We start from the raw sequence: 14,482 nt of genomic DNA on the forward strand, positions 1-14,482 counted from the left end.
CTGAGTCCTGTCAACTTCAAAGACTCAGGGACTAGATGGAGAATGTCAGGGTTAGGATTCTGGGATGTTTGAACTGTTATCTAGTCTGTGGTGACGGTTATACAAATTCCCTCTCTAAAATTCCATTAAGGTCTTAAACAAGAGGCAATTGTGTGTCATGTTAATTAAAAGCTGTAGTTGTTTGGGGTATAGTACTCTACTTACATCCATGTGAGGGTTATGACTCACTTTTACACCAGTTATTCCTAGCATGCTAGATTGAAAGGGTTGCTCTTCATACATTCCAAGTGGTTACACTAGGCACTGAAGGTGTAACTCTTGAATCCGTTTCCATCTCGGCATCTTTCCTCCCAACAGCTTGTCCTAATCCTGCAGCCCCACCCCATATGCTACCATTGCTTTATCGATATCTCCAGCTAGTATGCAATGTCTTTTCTGTCATTTGTACCCCAGGGTATTACTTTGCCAGCCTTTTACGATGGATAGCACCAGCTGAGAGGAACTGACGGAGAGCAAGTGACCCTCCGTCCTACTTAGTGGTTTTCATTTCTGTAAGAAACATCAGGACCAAAAGCAACTTTTGGTTGGGGAGGAGAGGGTTTATTTCAGCTTACATCTCTCAGGTCATACTTCACCATGGAGGGAAAAAGTCAGGGCAGGAACTGGAGGCAGGAACTGAAGCAGAGGCCGTGGAGGAATGCTGCTGACTGGCTTGCTCCTCATGGCTTGCTCAGCCTGCTTTATTATACACCCCAGGACTACCTACCCAGGAATGGCACTACCCACAGTAGGCTGGGTCCTTCAGCATCAACCACTAATAATAATAATAATAATAATAATAATAATAATAATAATAACAATACCCACAGACTTGCTTACAGGCGAACCTGCTTGGGGCATTTTCTCAGCTGAGGTCCCTTCTTCCCAGGTGATTCAAGCTGACAGATAACCAACTAGTGCATCCCCTAAGAGGAAGGGGAAGATCTCCCTAGATGGTCACCACAGCCCCTTTGCAAGGAATTCACAGAAACATAAGTGTGCAAGAGTCTCACCTAAGACTCAACCTTCCCACTTCAAAGATGACCCAGACTCCAACAGTCACTCTTTTTACTTTTCAGCTTTAGTAATTTTCCCCCCTTAACAAATGCCAAGGACAAATTCAATAAATGACACTCTTTTTTCTTTCTTTTCTTTTGTTTTTTGATTTTTTTCGAGACAGAGTTTCTCTGAGTAACAGCCCTGGCTGTCCTGGAACTCACACTGTAGACCAGGCTGGCCTCAAACTCACAATGATCGGCCTCTGCCTCCCAAGTGCTGGGGTTAAAGGTGTGTAACACCATGCCCAACTCTTAAGGCAGGCAAGTCTTTAGTGAACCCATACTCATGTGGGGGCAGATCAAGGTGTCTGTCCAAACGTGCTTGGATGGGGGTGGGTGGGGTGTCTCAGAAAGAATGCAAAGACCAAGTCCCAGGGTCCAGGCAGGTCAGAGCAGGCAGTGTGGGCTGACTAGTATCACTCAATCCAACCACATACCTGCTTCCTAACTGTGGACTTCCTAAGCACTGAGATTTCAGGTGTGAACCACCATGCCATATTTACTTCCTACTGGGGATTAAACCCAGGTATTTGTGCAAACTAGTCAAATACTATCCCCATATGGAGCCATATCCCCAGGCCCTAGTAGGAGTTTTGAATACATAAACTACAGAAGCACAAAGTATGCTGCAATTGTTCCAATTGAAAGGGCTAGCTCTTCCTCCCTGTCTTTGAACTGCTTCTGTCCTGAAGGGTAAGGGATGAAGCCAGGAAATGATGGAGAGAGTGTCATTAGGAAAGGACACAGGTATGTGGCCTACTGGTAGCAGATAACCCCCCTCCCATCCTCGATGCTGCAGAGTGGGGGGCATCAGTAGCTGAGGACAACTGCTACTTCCACTGTCCTTTTTAAATGGAAGCCACTGTAGTACTTGATGGTGGTGGTTACCAAGATAGCCTGACTTCTCCAGAGACAAGAGAAATTCTGGGCACCTCTTTCAAAGACAGCACAGAACAAAAGAGACACAAGTTACATCTCAGGGTTTTTACCTCATTCAATGCATAGGTTTCAAAAGTCAAACTCCTTTTGTGGTGCTGGGGCCCAAACCAGGTTATGACACTTGCAGGCAAACTCTGGCACTAAGCTGCTGAAGACCTGAGGAGTGGCTACTAAACAGGAACTTTTAGGTGCTAGGTTGTGGCTCAGTGTGAGCCCTTGCCCAACTTGGGGATGCAGGGGTTCCATGCCCAACACAGAATAAACAAGACCTACAGCTCCCTTTCTGACCCTTGCTGCATAATTACTAGTTGTCATGATTGAAACTGGGAGAAGAAAACAACGAATTTCCTACCTTGATCCTTTCTCTTTGGCAGCACCTCTGCTAAGGGCAGTGTTCCGTCCTGATGTGGGCTCTGATTTTTCTTCTGTGGGTGATCCAAATCCAGCGCTAAAATGAAAACTTTTTTCTTTTGTGTCATTTGAAAAGGATATATCGTATTCCGGTCGAGCTAACTATGGCAAAAGGTTACATTAACAAGGTAATTTAACTATTAGAATATCGTTTCTCTTCCATTGCGACTGGGTTTGATCACCATTGCAACAGTTAGGGTCTATTCCACCCACAGTTCAGTGCAACTCAACCTCAATTACAGGTCCCCCACACCTAATTCCCCTCCCAAAGGTCTTTACCACAGCAGTTTACAACAATTATGCAGCTATATCACCATAAGAAGCAAAAGAACTGAGTTGCCAAAAATCTAAAAATCTAATTTAAAACAAAACAAAACAAAAACCCTCAATCTTTCACCTCTGGTGAGGGAGGTTAGTTGAGTGTTAATAAGTTATGTCCTTACGTGGCTTTCTCTCTGCTTGCCCTTCTTAAGGAAGATGAAGAAGAAATGCTTCGTCCGTAGCCAACATCTGACGATTTATCCTCCATAGATGGCGGTGGAGAACTAAAATGTCATACATTTCAAGTTAGCTACAAACTAAAATGTGTCAGCACTAACTTTGTCCTATAAGACAGATTTCTTGGGAAAGCCATATTTGCAGAAGACTCTCAATGGCACCATACTATTTTTAAAAGCATAAAAGAGAGGTTAAGGCAAATATAAAGTCAAAACTTTTCACAAGCCAAAGCAGGAAATACTTGTATGAAATATATGTCATGTTGGTAATATATAGATATACAGGCTCACAGGGTCTTTTTTTTTAATATTTAGCTGGGACTGGGGCTGGGGCTGGGGCTGGGGCTGGGCTGGGGCTGGGGCTGGGGCTGGGGCTGGGGCTGGAGCCCAGCTGGCAGAATGCTTGTCCAGCATGCACACAGTCTTGGGTTTGATCTTCTTCACCACATACACCAAGCCTGGTGGTGCACTCCTATAAACCACTTGGGGATGGAGGCAGAAGCTCAAGGCCATTCTCAGCTACAAGAGGATTTTGAAGCCAACTTGTGCTATGAGCAACCCAGTTTTAAAAGTCAACAGTTGGTAAGCCAGGTGTGGTGATACACACCTTCAATCCCAGCACTTTGGAGGTAGAGGCAGGTAGATCTCTGTGACTTCAAGGCCAGCTTGGACTACATAGGGAGACCCTGTATTTTTTTTTTTTTTATGATGCTTTAGTTTTTAGCTCTACCATTTATTTATTTTAAAGAAAAACAATGGGTGGTAATTACATATTTCTGGAGACTTATCAATATTTTCTACATCTTATATTCTTGTGGTTGTTTTCCCAAATCCACTGGAAATTGCTAACATGGAATCAGTGGAAAATACAAGTTATTCCATGTCAGGCTGAGTTCACGGACCAGCCCTTGTTTTCACAGTGTTAGATACAGCTGGGAAGATACCATACTGGGAACTTTCACATACTTGTATACTGACAAACAGAAACTGTGTGCTTCTCTCCCTAAAACACCCCTGCCCTCAAAGACTCACATGTCGGATTTACAGTTGACTAATAGAATAGCACGTTGATCGTTCACCTCCTGTAAGCTGAGTTCCTTCAGCGGCAAAAGTTTGGTGCCAGGATTTATCTGTAAGATAGTGTGAACACCAAAGTGGGTTCTGCACGTGCTATGGTTTAAACATGAGTGCTGATAGAAAGGGTTCTTGACATTTGAAGAGTCTAATTTATTCATGTGCACACACAGAGATAACCGAAAGACAGACCAGATGATAGAAGATAGATAGATAGATGATAGATAGATAGATGATAGATAGATAGATAGATAGATAGATAGATAGATAGATAGATAGATAGATAGGCTGGCAGATAGATGATAGATAGATGATAATCTCTATGCATAATCAGAGCTGGAAGCCAGAAGCTTGCAGACACACTCTCGTTTGCACCCACATTCTTTGCTGTTTTGCCCTCAGTTATTCCATACTATAGCTGTTATCATAGTCCCTGAAAGTATTTGTGTCCAAAATTTATCTGCACACTCCAGGGAGGACTTTACCAGTAAAAGTAACAATGAACTGAAACTGATTCCTCAAAAATTGTGGGTTTATCTAAAGAGAAACTGGAGCTGGAGCTCTTTTCTCTTGAAGAGGATCCAGGTACAGTTCCCAGAACCTTCGTGGCAGTTTACAAGTGTCCACAACTCCAGTCTTGGGAGATCTGATGCTCTCTGTTGGCCTCCTCAGGCACCAGGTGCACAACACACGTGGTATACATACATACATGCAGGCAAAACACTCATGGACACATTAACACAGTGGGGAGAATATTTCATGGAGTCCTACCTCTAGACAAAGAACCACAGGCAATTAATGACTGCTGGGAGAAGGGGAACTAACCTCTCCTAAGAATGAGACCCCTAAGTGTTTATCCAATGCGGAGTGGTCAGCACTGAAGCCATGTACACGCAAGCAATAAAAATGGACTCAGCAGGTTCTCTCTGTCCATCCATCCATCCATCCATCCAGCCAGCCAGCCAGCCAGCCACACACACTATATCATAATAATAATCAAAGAAAAGGGGGTTGCTTGAGAGTGGGAGGGCATAGAAGTGATTCCAGGATAATTTTGTCATCCTGAGAAAAGAGGTCAGACTAGATAAACTTCTGGATCTTCTTGATCAAGCAATAGTTTTCATTCCCATCTAAGATAGTTCTCATAATCTTCAAAACAATGCAAAGCAATCCTCTAAAACTAAAACAGATCCTATTGTTCTACAGGGGGGATCCTGCCCTATTTCCCATTTCTGATTGAGGTCCTGCTCTTGTAGAGGTCTTTGAGAATCGTGTGATCTGGGTTCCTTTATCCATCTGAAGTAATCTCTATTCTCCCACTTTATCAGCTCTGTTCCTTCACTGTCTCCCATCATGATATTCCTTAGACATTCCAGGCACATTTGCCCCTATTCCTCTACCCAGAAAGTTCTTTCCCTAGATAGCTGCCAAGCTAACTTTCCTACTGTCTCCAAGTTTTTATTCAGATATCACACTCAATGAGGACTGCCTCACCACCATTTTGAAATGACAACTATCTGCTTTATTACCTCATAGTTTGTAGATGCCCTCATCCTGACTCTGCTTTACTCTCCCTTACCTCCCACCCAACTCTAGCCCATTTGCTGTTTTCTGTGTCCTCCTATGGGTCCCATGGGAGCAGAGGTCTTTTATCTATTTTGTTCTGTTGGCATAGTGAGAGCCCGCAATATCAAGAACACAGTACTTTCAGAAGTCTCTTTCATATAGGACAGTTTTATTGAATGTTTCAAAGACTCATGCACTCCTCTCTGCCAGCATTTCCCTGTGTGTCAGTGTTCTGTGTTGGATTTCCAACTCTTGTCCTCTGCTCTCCTGAAGCATCTTTGTATTGTTGTTATAGTAGTTCTTTCAAAACTACTTATGGTTGAATAAAATGAGTGTTTGTGGAGCAATTTCTCGGTGTTCTGTATGTGTCCTGGGTGTTACCGGACTTGAATTAATAAGCTGACTCAAATTACTAGTAAAACAGAACCTGGTTAAAACTGTATGAGAAGGCAAAATCTTATAGCCAGAAGCAGTCCAGGCTAAAGTGCTGATTTTCGCATTTCTATCTGTAAAATTATAAAGTATGTTTGGAGCTTATAAAATAGCAATGTAAGGGCATCATGATTAAAGGGAAAATCGTAGTAAAAATGAAAATAAGTGCTATCACTTACCCGACCGCAATCATAGAATCCATCACTAATCAAGTTGCTTGATGACAAATAGCCAGTCTGGCTATATTTCAGGGAAAGATTGTTGTTAAGCAATTTGTTATAGGCTGCCTCACTGAATTTATTTTTCCGACTTACGGATAGATTAATTTCTCCAAGGATATCTAGAGCCCTGTCAACAAAATTTTAAAAAAAGTAAACAACAAAAATACCTCATGTTTGTTTTCTACAAGCCAGCCGACATTAAGTTCCCATTTATAATCTTTAAACTCCTGAGTGAAGAATTGAGACGGAAAGGTTAGTGCCTCCCTGACTTTTTAAACGAAGTAAAAATGACAGAATTATGAAGACAAATCAGTGCTTTCTGAGAATACAAATGCCATGCAATAACTCAAACAGTTGTTGGGACATAGCCTGGATAAATGTCTACATGAAAAGCTTGGTTGAATGCCCGTGACACAGTTGGGATGTGATGGAAACATTGAGGCGGGGGCTAGTAGGAGGGAGATAAGTCATTGGTATGTGTCCTTAAAAGGGTTATTAGGAACTATCTCCTCCCCTCTTTATTTCCTAGTGCCATAGGTAAGCTGCCCTATTGGCTCTATGCTTTCACTGTGATTTGCTGCCTCACCACAGGTCCAGACACAATGAGACTAAGCAACCACAGACTAAAACCTCTGAAACCATGAGCCAAAATAAATCCTTCCTCTTCCTAAGTTTTTTCCTCAGGCATTGTCACATCCACAGAAAACAGAAGAATGGGTATTTTTAAGGAAAAAATTGTTTGTTTGTTTTTTTTTGTCATTTCTTAGATTTTTTTTAGCTTGTCATATAAACTAATGAGTTCTATTATTTCCATACATATGTGCCACTGTACTTCATTCTAATTTGCACACTCACTGGCCTTCCTCGTCCTCCTTGCCCCTCTATTGCTGGCTCCCTTCCACCTTTAGAGAGTCCCTACTTTCTGTAATAGAACATATGTCACATGTCACATGTGTTCTAGTATCCTCTCTATCCCCCTCCATCACTCCTTTGAGGTTTCTTCCTCCCCTTCTCAGGGCCTCTTTAAACACACACATGTAGGTACACATATCCATATAATTTAAATCTAGGTTCTACATAGGAGAAAATTGTGCATGTCTTTCTGAGACTAGATTGAATTTCACTCAGTGATCTCCAGTTCTAGCCACCTTTCTTCAGATGTCACAACTGAAGCTTTCTTATTGGTTGGATAAAATTCCACATTTTCTTTATTAGTTTGTTAATGGACATCTAGGCAGGTTCTGTTTCTCAACCATTTTGGATGAGCATTTGGATGGTCTCTGTGGTATGTTTACCTTCAGTCCTTTGGATGCAGTTTGCATTCCTTCTAGCTATGTATAAGGGTTCATCAATCCTTACAGCCTCATCATCATTTATTGTCATTTGTTTCCTTAGTATCAACTTCTCTGACTGGCTAAAACAGTATTAAAATTTACATTTCTCTGATGGCTAAGGATGCTGAGCAGTTTTTCGGATATGTGTTAGTCATTTGTATTTCTTTTTTTTTTTGAGGATTATCTATTCAGTTCATTAGCCTATTTATTGACTGGATGATTCTTCTGATGTATAATCTTTACAGTTTTTATATGTTCTAGTTATTAATCCTTATAATCTGTTAAGTAGTTATTGAAGATGATGTTTTCCCCTAAAGGCTGTCTGCCCGTGCCTGTAAGCACATTCTGCTGTGCATAAATGAGAATTTCTATCTCATTTGTGAATTCCTGAGACCTTGGAGTCCCTTTCAGAAAGTCCTTGCCTGGGCCTATACTTAGAAGTATTTCAGTTTTGTTTTCTTCTATCAGTCTCAGGGCTTCAGGTCTTACATTAAGGTCTTCAACCTCTGAATCGTTTTTTCTGCAGCATAAGAAATGTGAATCTATTTATTCTTCTACATGTGGGTAGCCATTTTCCCCTGTGTCATTTGTCAAATATGCTATATTTTCTCCAATGTGTATTTTCGGCATCTTTGTCAAAAAATCATGGGACTATGGCTATGAATGTTAATATTTGGAACCTCTATTGCATTCCATTGGTCTGTTTGGGTGCCATGCAGGTTTTGTTACTATGGCTCTATATTATAATTTAAGATCAACTATTGTGGTATCTCCAGAATTGCTCTTTTTGATTAGTGCTGCTTTGGCTCTTATGAGTTTTTTATGTTTTCATATGAATTTCAGGATTTTTTTTTCTAGTTCTGCGAAGAACGTCCTTGGAGCTTTGATGGATGTTGTACTCAATATGCAAATTGCTTTTGAAGTACAGATGTTTTCACATTTTTATGCCAAACCAAGCGCATAGAATGTCTTCCCATCTTATAGTGTCTTCTTCAACTTCATTCTTCAGTGTCCTAAATTTTCATTTTAGAGGTCTTTTACTTCACTGGCTATGTGAATTTTTTTATGATTGCAAATAGGATTTGTTTCACTCCTATTTCTTTCTTAGCAAGTTTAATGTTGGCACATAGAAAAGCTACTAATTTCTGGAGGTTGATTTTAGATCCTACTACTTGATGGAAGTATTTGTCAGTTCTAAGAGTTTTTCTGTGAAGTTTTAGCATCTTTTAAATAAAAGATTAAGCTGTCCACAAACAGGGAGAATTTGACTTTTCCTATATGTGCCTTGTTCCTTCCTTTCTCTTGTTGCACTAGCTAAGACTCTGCACTGTGGAATCTCAGCAGTCCCTGTAGCTGCCTGTGTCTTATTCCTGATTACAGAGACACTGATTTTAGTTTTTCTCCACTTAGAGATGTTGGCTGTAGGTTTGTTATGTGTTCCCTTAATTCTGTTGAGGCACTGTTGTAGAATATTATTTTAATGGTGTAAATGTGTGTTACATTTGTTTGTGCTGCATTTGTGTAAGCATGGGTGCTTAAATATGTAAAGATATGTTGCATCTCTTTCAACTTGTCTGCCTAAGGCACCCGATTGGTCTAATAAAGTGCTGAATGGCCAATAGTGAGGCAGAGAAGGGATAGGCAGGGCTGTCAGGCAGAGAGAATAAATAGGAGGAGAAATCTAGGTTCAAAAAAGAAGAAAGGAGGAACACGAGGAAGGAGGAGGAGGAGAGAACAAGGGAGACACCCAGGCCAAAAAGCCAGGCAGACACCAGTCAGCCATACATAGAGAAGCAGTGAAAATAAGATATTCAGAGGTAAGAAAGGCAAGGAACTCCAAGGCAAAAGGTAGATAAAGAGAAACAGGTTAATTTAAGTTAAAAGGGCTAGCTAGAAATGTGCCTAAATTAGGCTAAGCATTCAAAACTAATAAGAAGTCTCCATGTCATGACTGGATAACTGGTTGTCAAAAAGAAAAAGCCTGGTACAAGGTATGGTCCTCCCTCCCCCGTAATTTCTTCAGAACTTTAACCATGAAGGGATGTTAAGCTTTGCCAGATGCCTTTTCTCCAATGACTGAAATGGTCATGCGACTTCTGGTTTTGGTCCACTTATTTACTCTGTGTCTATTATTCTATTGTCATGAAGAAACATCATGACAACAACAACTCTTACAAAGGAAAATATTTAAATGGCGCTGGCTCAGAGTTCAGAAGTTTAGTTCATTATCATCATGGTGGGAAGCATGGTGCTGGCCAGGTAGCTGAGAGTTCTACATCTGTACTTGCAGGCAGCAGGAAATGAATGCCACACTGACTTGGGCCTGACTTGAGCACCTGAGACCTCAAAGCTCATTCCAGTGACACACTTTCTCCAACAAAGCCTATCCCAGCAAGGCCATACCTCCTAGTAGTGCCACTCCCTGTGAGCCTATGGGGCCATTTTCATTCAAACTACCACACTCCATTACACTGCAACCCCACCCGGTGTCTAATCTTCTTGTGCTGTCGAAATCGGGTCAGAAGAACTTTTGTGTCTGTTTATCAGGGAGATTGGTCTACTGTTTTCATTTATGGTTACATCCTTATCCAGTTTTGAGTTGGGATGATTCTGGCTTCATAGAGTGAATTTGGTAGTGTTCTTTCTGTTTCACAGAACAGTTTGAGGAGCATTGGTATTAGCTGTTCTCTAAAGAGTCAGTAGAATTCATGGGTGAGCCTGTCTGGCCCTGGCTTTTCCTTTCATTGTTCATGTAATGCAAAAAAGAGTATGAGAGCCTAGATTTTATTACCAAAGTTATGTATTAAGAACAAATGCTTGAGAATCTGCAGAACCCTTCCAACCTCTTTTGCTGCTATGATAAAGACTTATCTGCAGCTTGTGGAAAGAGCGAACTGGGAGGAGGATGCTAATTAAATACAGATGTCGGGAGAAAGAGTTTGGTGTTGTGTGTGTGTGTGGGAGGGTTAGATAGAGATGATAGTAGTGGCCCACCCAGTTTATTTCAGTCTTGAGTCTGAGAGATAAACAGGATTGTGTTTGGCAAAGGTGACAGAGAACCATTTGTGAGGATGCAGTAGAAAAGGAAACATAGAAAACGAATGTGGAACTCTAGAGGAGGGCACTATCAGGGGGACAGGAAAGCAAAGATGTCTTGCCCCCAGGTGATTCCTCCTGAGTGCTAGGCTAAATGACAGTGCAGCCTCTCCTTGATGTTTCTCGGGCCTGATGGCCTGCTTCTTTCTTTCGTGTTCTGCACCTGGGCTGGAGGAAAGGGACATCCACTCACCCGAGCTTGCATAGCTCAACGGCCGTCACCTCATCACTGGCACAGACCATCACAGCCCAGCTCGCGTGCCTTCGTACTTCATCATTTTTAGAGTGCAGGAGCTCAACCAGGGGCTCCAGACCACCACAGTTCCTCAGCTACAATCAGAAACCGAAATTTACGTGTTAAGGGTATAGAAATGGGCCTGGCAGTCCACGCCTATAATCTCAGTACTCAGAGGTTAGGGTAGGAGGCTTCTGATTTCAAAGCCAGCCTGTATTACAGAGCAAGACCCTATCCCCAAATCCCAGGGCTGTCCTGTCAATGTGGGTCATGGGTAGAGCACTGCCTGCCCTGACTAGATCCCTGGGTTCCATCCTCAACAGGCTATGAGGAATAGAAATCAACATTCATACTTTAGAAAAATCTCATTATTTGACTATGCAAAGGTTTCCACTGTGCAAAGGCAATTTTAGAATGTATCAATTTAGAGTTATTAAATTCAAGAGGAAGTCTGCCAGTCTTTACAAGAATCCATATTTCTATCCTAAGAAGCCCAAGGAAAGTCATTCCAGAATTCTTCAGAATTTCCCTGGGATGGTGGGGGGAGCCCATCTCTTCCCTGCAGTATGGGGGGATACTCTGCTTACTTACCATGCACCTTAATACTGAGGGTTCATTTGGTCCCAACAGACATAAACGTGTCCCTTTACCCCTGAAAATGACTTTGTACATGTGATAAAGATGGTGAGACTGGGAGATGACACTGTACTCTCAAGTAGTCTCAGTGCCATTGCCAAGATCAACAAGAGGAAGATAGGAGTGCCAGAAGCAGGAAGAATATGGCGGGATACGATGCTGGTGTGATAATCTCTGAAGGTGGAAGAAGGGACCATAAGCCAAAGAATGCAGGTATCTTTAGAACAGTGGTTCTCAACTTTCCTGATGCTGCAACCCTTTAATACAGTTCCTCATGTTGTGCTGACCCCAACCATAAAATTATTTTGGTTGCTACTTCATAACTGTAATTTTGATATTGTTTTGAATCATAATGTAAATGTCTGATATGCAGGCTATCTGATGTGTGATCCCCGTGAAAGGGTTGTTCAGTCCCCCAAATGGTCATGAACCACTGATTGAGAACCACTGCTCTAGAAGCTGGAATGGTCAATGGAACTGAGTATCCCCTCCCCCTTCAAAAAAAAAAAAAGAAAAGAAAAGAAAAGAAAGCCTTCAGAGAGAGCAAGGCACTTGAGACTTCTTGGTTTTAGCTTCTAAGACCCATTTGGTGGTATCTGACCTCTGTTTCTATAACGTAATAGATTTTCTTTTTTTAACCTGTGCAACACTTGTGATTCATTATAGCAGCACTAGGAAAGTAACACACACACACACACACACACACACACACACACACACACACACACACACACAGACACATGCAGGTACACATGCACAAACATACACACATGCAGGTACACATGCACAAACACATAAACACACACAGACACACAAAAACACACAGATATATGCAGGTACACATGCACAAGCACACACATAGACACACAGACACACAGACACACACAGACACACACACACACACACACACACAGAGGCACACATGGACACAAACTCATACAGACACACACACACAGCCAGAGCTCACTGTTTCTCTCAGCAAGCAACCACTACCCACAACACAACACACCCCAAGTCAGCAGCATTGCCAATGCTTCGCTGGAACAGTTCTGTAGAAACAGCTCATGTTTTGTTATTTTTAACATAGAAATGTTGTCTCTTTGGAGTAGAGAAGGAAAAGAGAGTAAGAAAGAAGCTGGATGGAGCTATGTTATTTATGTCATTAAATAACTTCTAGGTATGAAATCCCAAGTAGGAACTGTAAGAAGTAAATGTGTGCTTTATTGTGGAGTATTATTTTAAGATGTGTTACATTTATTTGTGCTGTGGAATATTTATTTTAGTGATACAAAGATGTGTTGTATTCTTTAATGTTGCATTTAACTGTGAAGTTGTGTTACTTTGCCTGTCTAAAATGCCTTATTGGTCTAATAAAGAGTTAAATGGCCAACAGCAAGGCAGGAGAAAGGATAGGTGGGGCTGACAGGCAGAGAGAGTAAAAAGGAGGAGAAATCTAGGAAGAGAAATTCAAGGAGGTAGAGGAGGAGAAGGAGAGGAGGATGTCAGGGGCCAGTCACCCAGCTACACAGCAAGCCATGGAGTAAGAAGTAAAAAAGGGTATAGAGAATAGAGAAAGATAAAAGCCTGGAGGTGAAAGGTAGATGGGATAATTAAATTAAGAAAAGCTGACTAGAAACAAGCCAAACTAAGGCCAGGTGTTCATAGGTAAGAATAAGGCTCTGTGTATTTATTTGGGAGCTGGGTGGCGGGGCCCCCAAAGAGTCAAGAGTTAAAACTAACAACAGTACTTGTCTTGTGTCTGTGATGCAATACTACACTCTCTCAGTCTAGAGAATGAAAAGAACATTCCAGAAAATAGTGTCAAAGGCAGTGTTTAAAGTCAAGAGCCCATGTGAGCAATGATCCACTTTCAAGCATTCTCAAGTCAAACAAACACAGGGACATCCATGCATCATCATCACAGAAAACCACTGGTTCATCTGAAGCATGGGATGCTTAGGAAGCCAGTTTTCTGGCCACAGTTATTTCTGGGTATAAAACAAGATAGAAATCTAATGACTTGTGTTCTTTTGGCAGAGAGCTAACTTATTAATTCTGCTATCCATTCATTTTCTCATTCATTTAGCAGCTATTCATCAAATAGGCATTATGAAAGTCAGGTGTGGATGCCCACATCTGTAATCCCAGCTCTCAGAGCAGAGGGAGAAGGATGGTGAGACCCAGGCCAGAGGCTAGCCGTGAATGCAGTGAGACCTTGTAGGTAAATAATGCATAAGCGAACATTATGGACCAGATATATAGTTAATAATAGACATTGGGCAGGATTTTCCATTCCTTTCCCCAAAGCTTGAAATAGTTTATAATTTTTCCTTCAAGAACCATAAAATGTGGAAAGGAAGACAAGGAAAGACATGGGGAGTAACAGGAGCGGACAAGGGTTGGTCCAGCCAAGCTGGAGGGCCGGAGAAAGGCCAGTGGAGGAGGTGGTAGAGTTGGCTTTGAATGGGAAAAGGAATTTACCAGGTGGATAAAAGAGGAGACTACCTTTCCATTCAGAGAAACGGAGGAGGTAAAATAAGAGGGCACATTGACATGGACAGCGGGTGTTTCTGTGTTGTGGTGTTCTAGGAAATCCTGTAGCTTGGGCTGTTGGGCAGCAGGTGCAGGTCATGCAGGAATTTTGTATATAAAGCCTACCAGCTTCCCTCTTAACCCAAAAGGACCTTGCAATGATGTAAGGAGGGTCACAAGCTAAAGGGTTAGTATGGGGAGGAGGGAAGGCAGGAAAGAATCTTTGGCAGTGCCCCAGGCTAGGCAGACCCCTCTGCAAGCACACGATAGCATGGTTACAGCACTGTCTCTGCTTATCACATTTCCAACTTCCCGCACAGCATAATAGTAGGTTAAAAAAAAAATACCCAGTGGCTAGCTGGACGCCTCGTAGACGGGTAGGAAGAAACCGTGCCCACAGGAATGAGGACAG

General features: G+C 42.0%; 1 protein-coding gene across 3 annotated transcripts in view; it reads right to left on the minus strand.

Moving 5' to 3' along the window:
• Positions 1–14,482, minus strand: part of Armc3 (armadillo repeat containing 3) — an 81,909-nt gene that overhangs the window by 9,951 nt on the left and 57,476 nt on the right. Inside the window, exons 11-15 of one of the 3 annotated variants that reach the window (XM_035441477.1) lie at positions 10,861–10,997; positions 6,196–6,364; positions 3,977–4,074; positions 2,896–2,992; positions 2,389–2,510 (exon numbers count right to left, since the gene is read on the minus strand). In XM_035441477.1, coding sequence (XP_035297368.1) covers positions 2,389–2,510; positions 2,896–2,992; positions 3,977–4,074; positions 6,196–6,364; positions 10,861–10,997 — 623 coding nt within the window. Of the gene's footprint in view, positions 1–2,388; positions 2,511–2,890; positions 2,993–3,976; positions 4,075–6,195; positions 6,365–10,860; positions 10,998–14,482 lie in introns of all 3 variants that reach the window. The other 2 variants (XM_035441479.1, XM_035441478.1) reach the window with 2 other exon arrangements.

The sequence above is a fragment of the Cricetulus griseus genome, chromosome 3, assembly GCF_003668045.3.
Source record: "Cricetulus griseus strain 17A/GY chromosome 3, alternate assembly CriGri-PICRH-1.0, whole genome shotgun sequence".
NCBI classification, from domain to species: domain Eukaryota; kingdom Metazoa; phylum Chordata; class Mammalia; order Rodentia; family Cricetidae; genus Cricetulus; species Cricetulus griseus.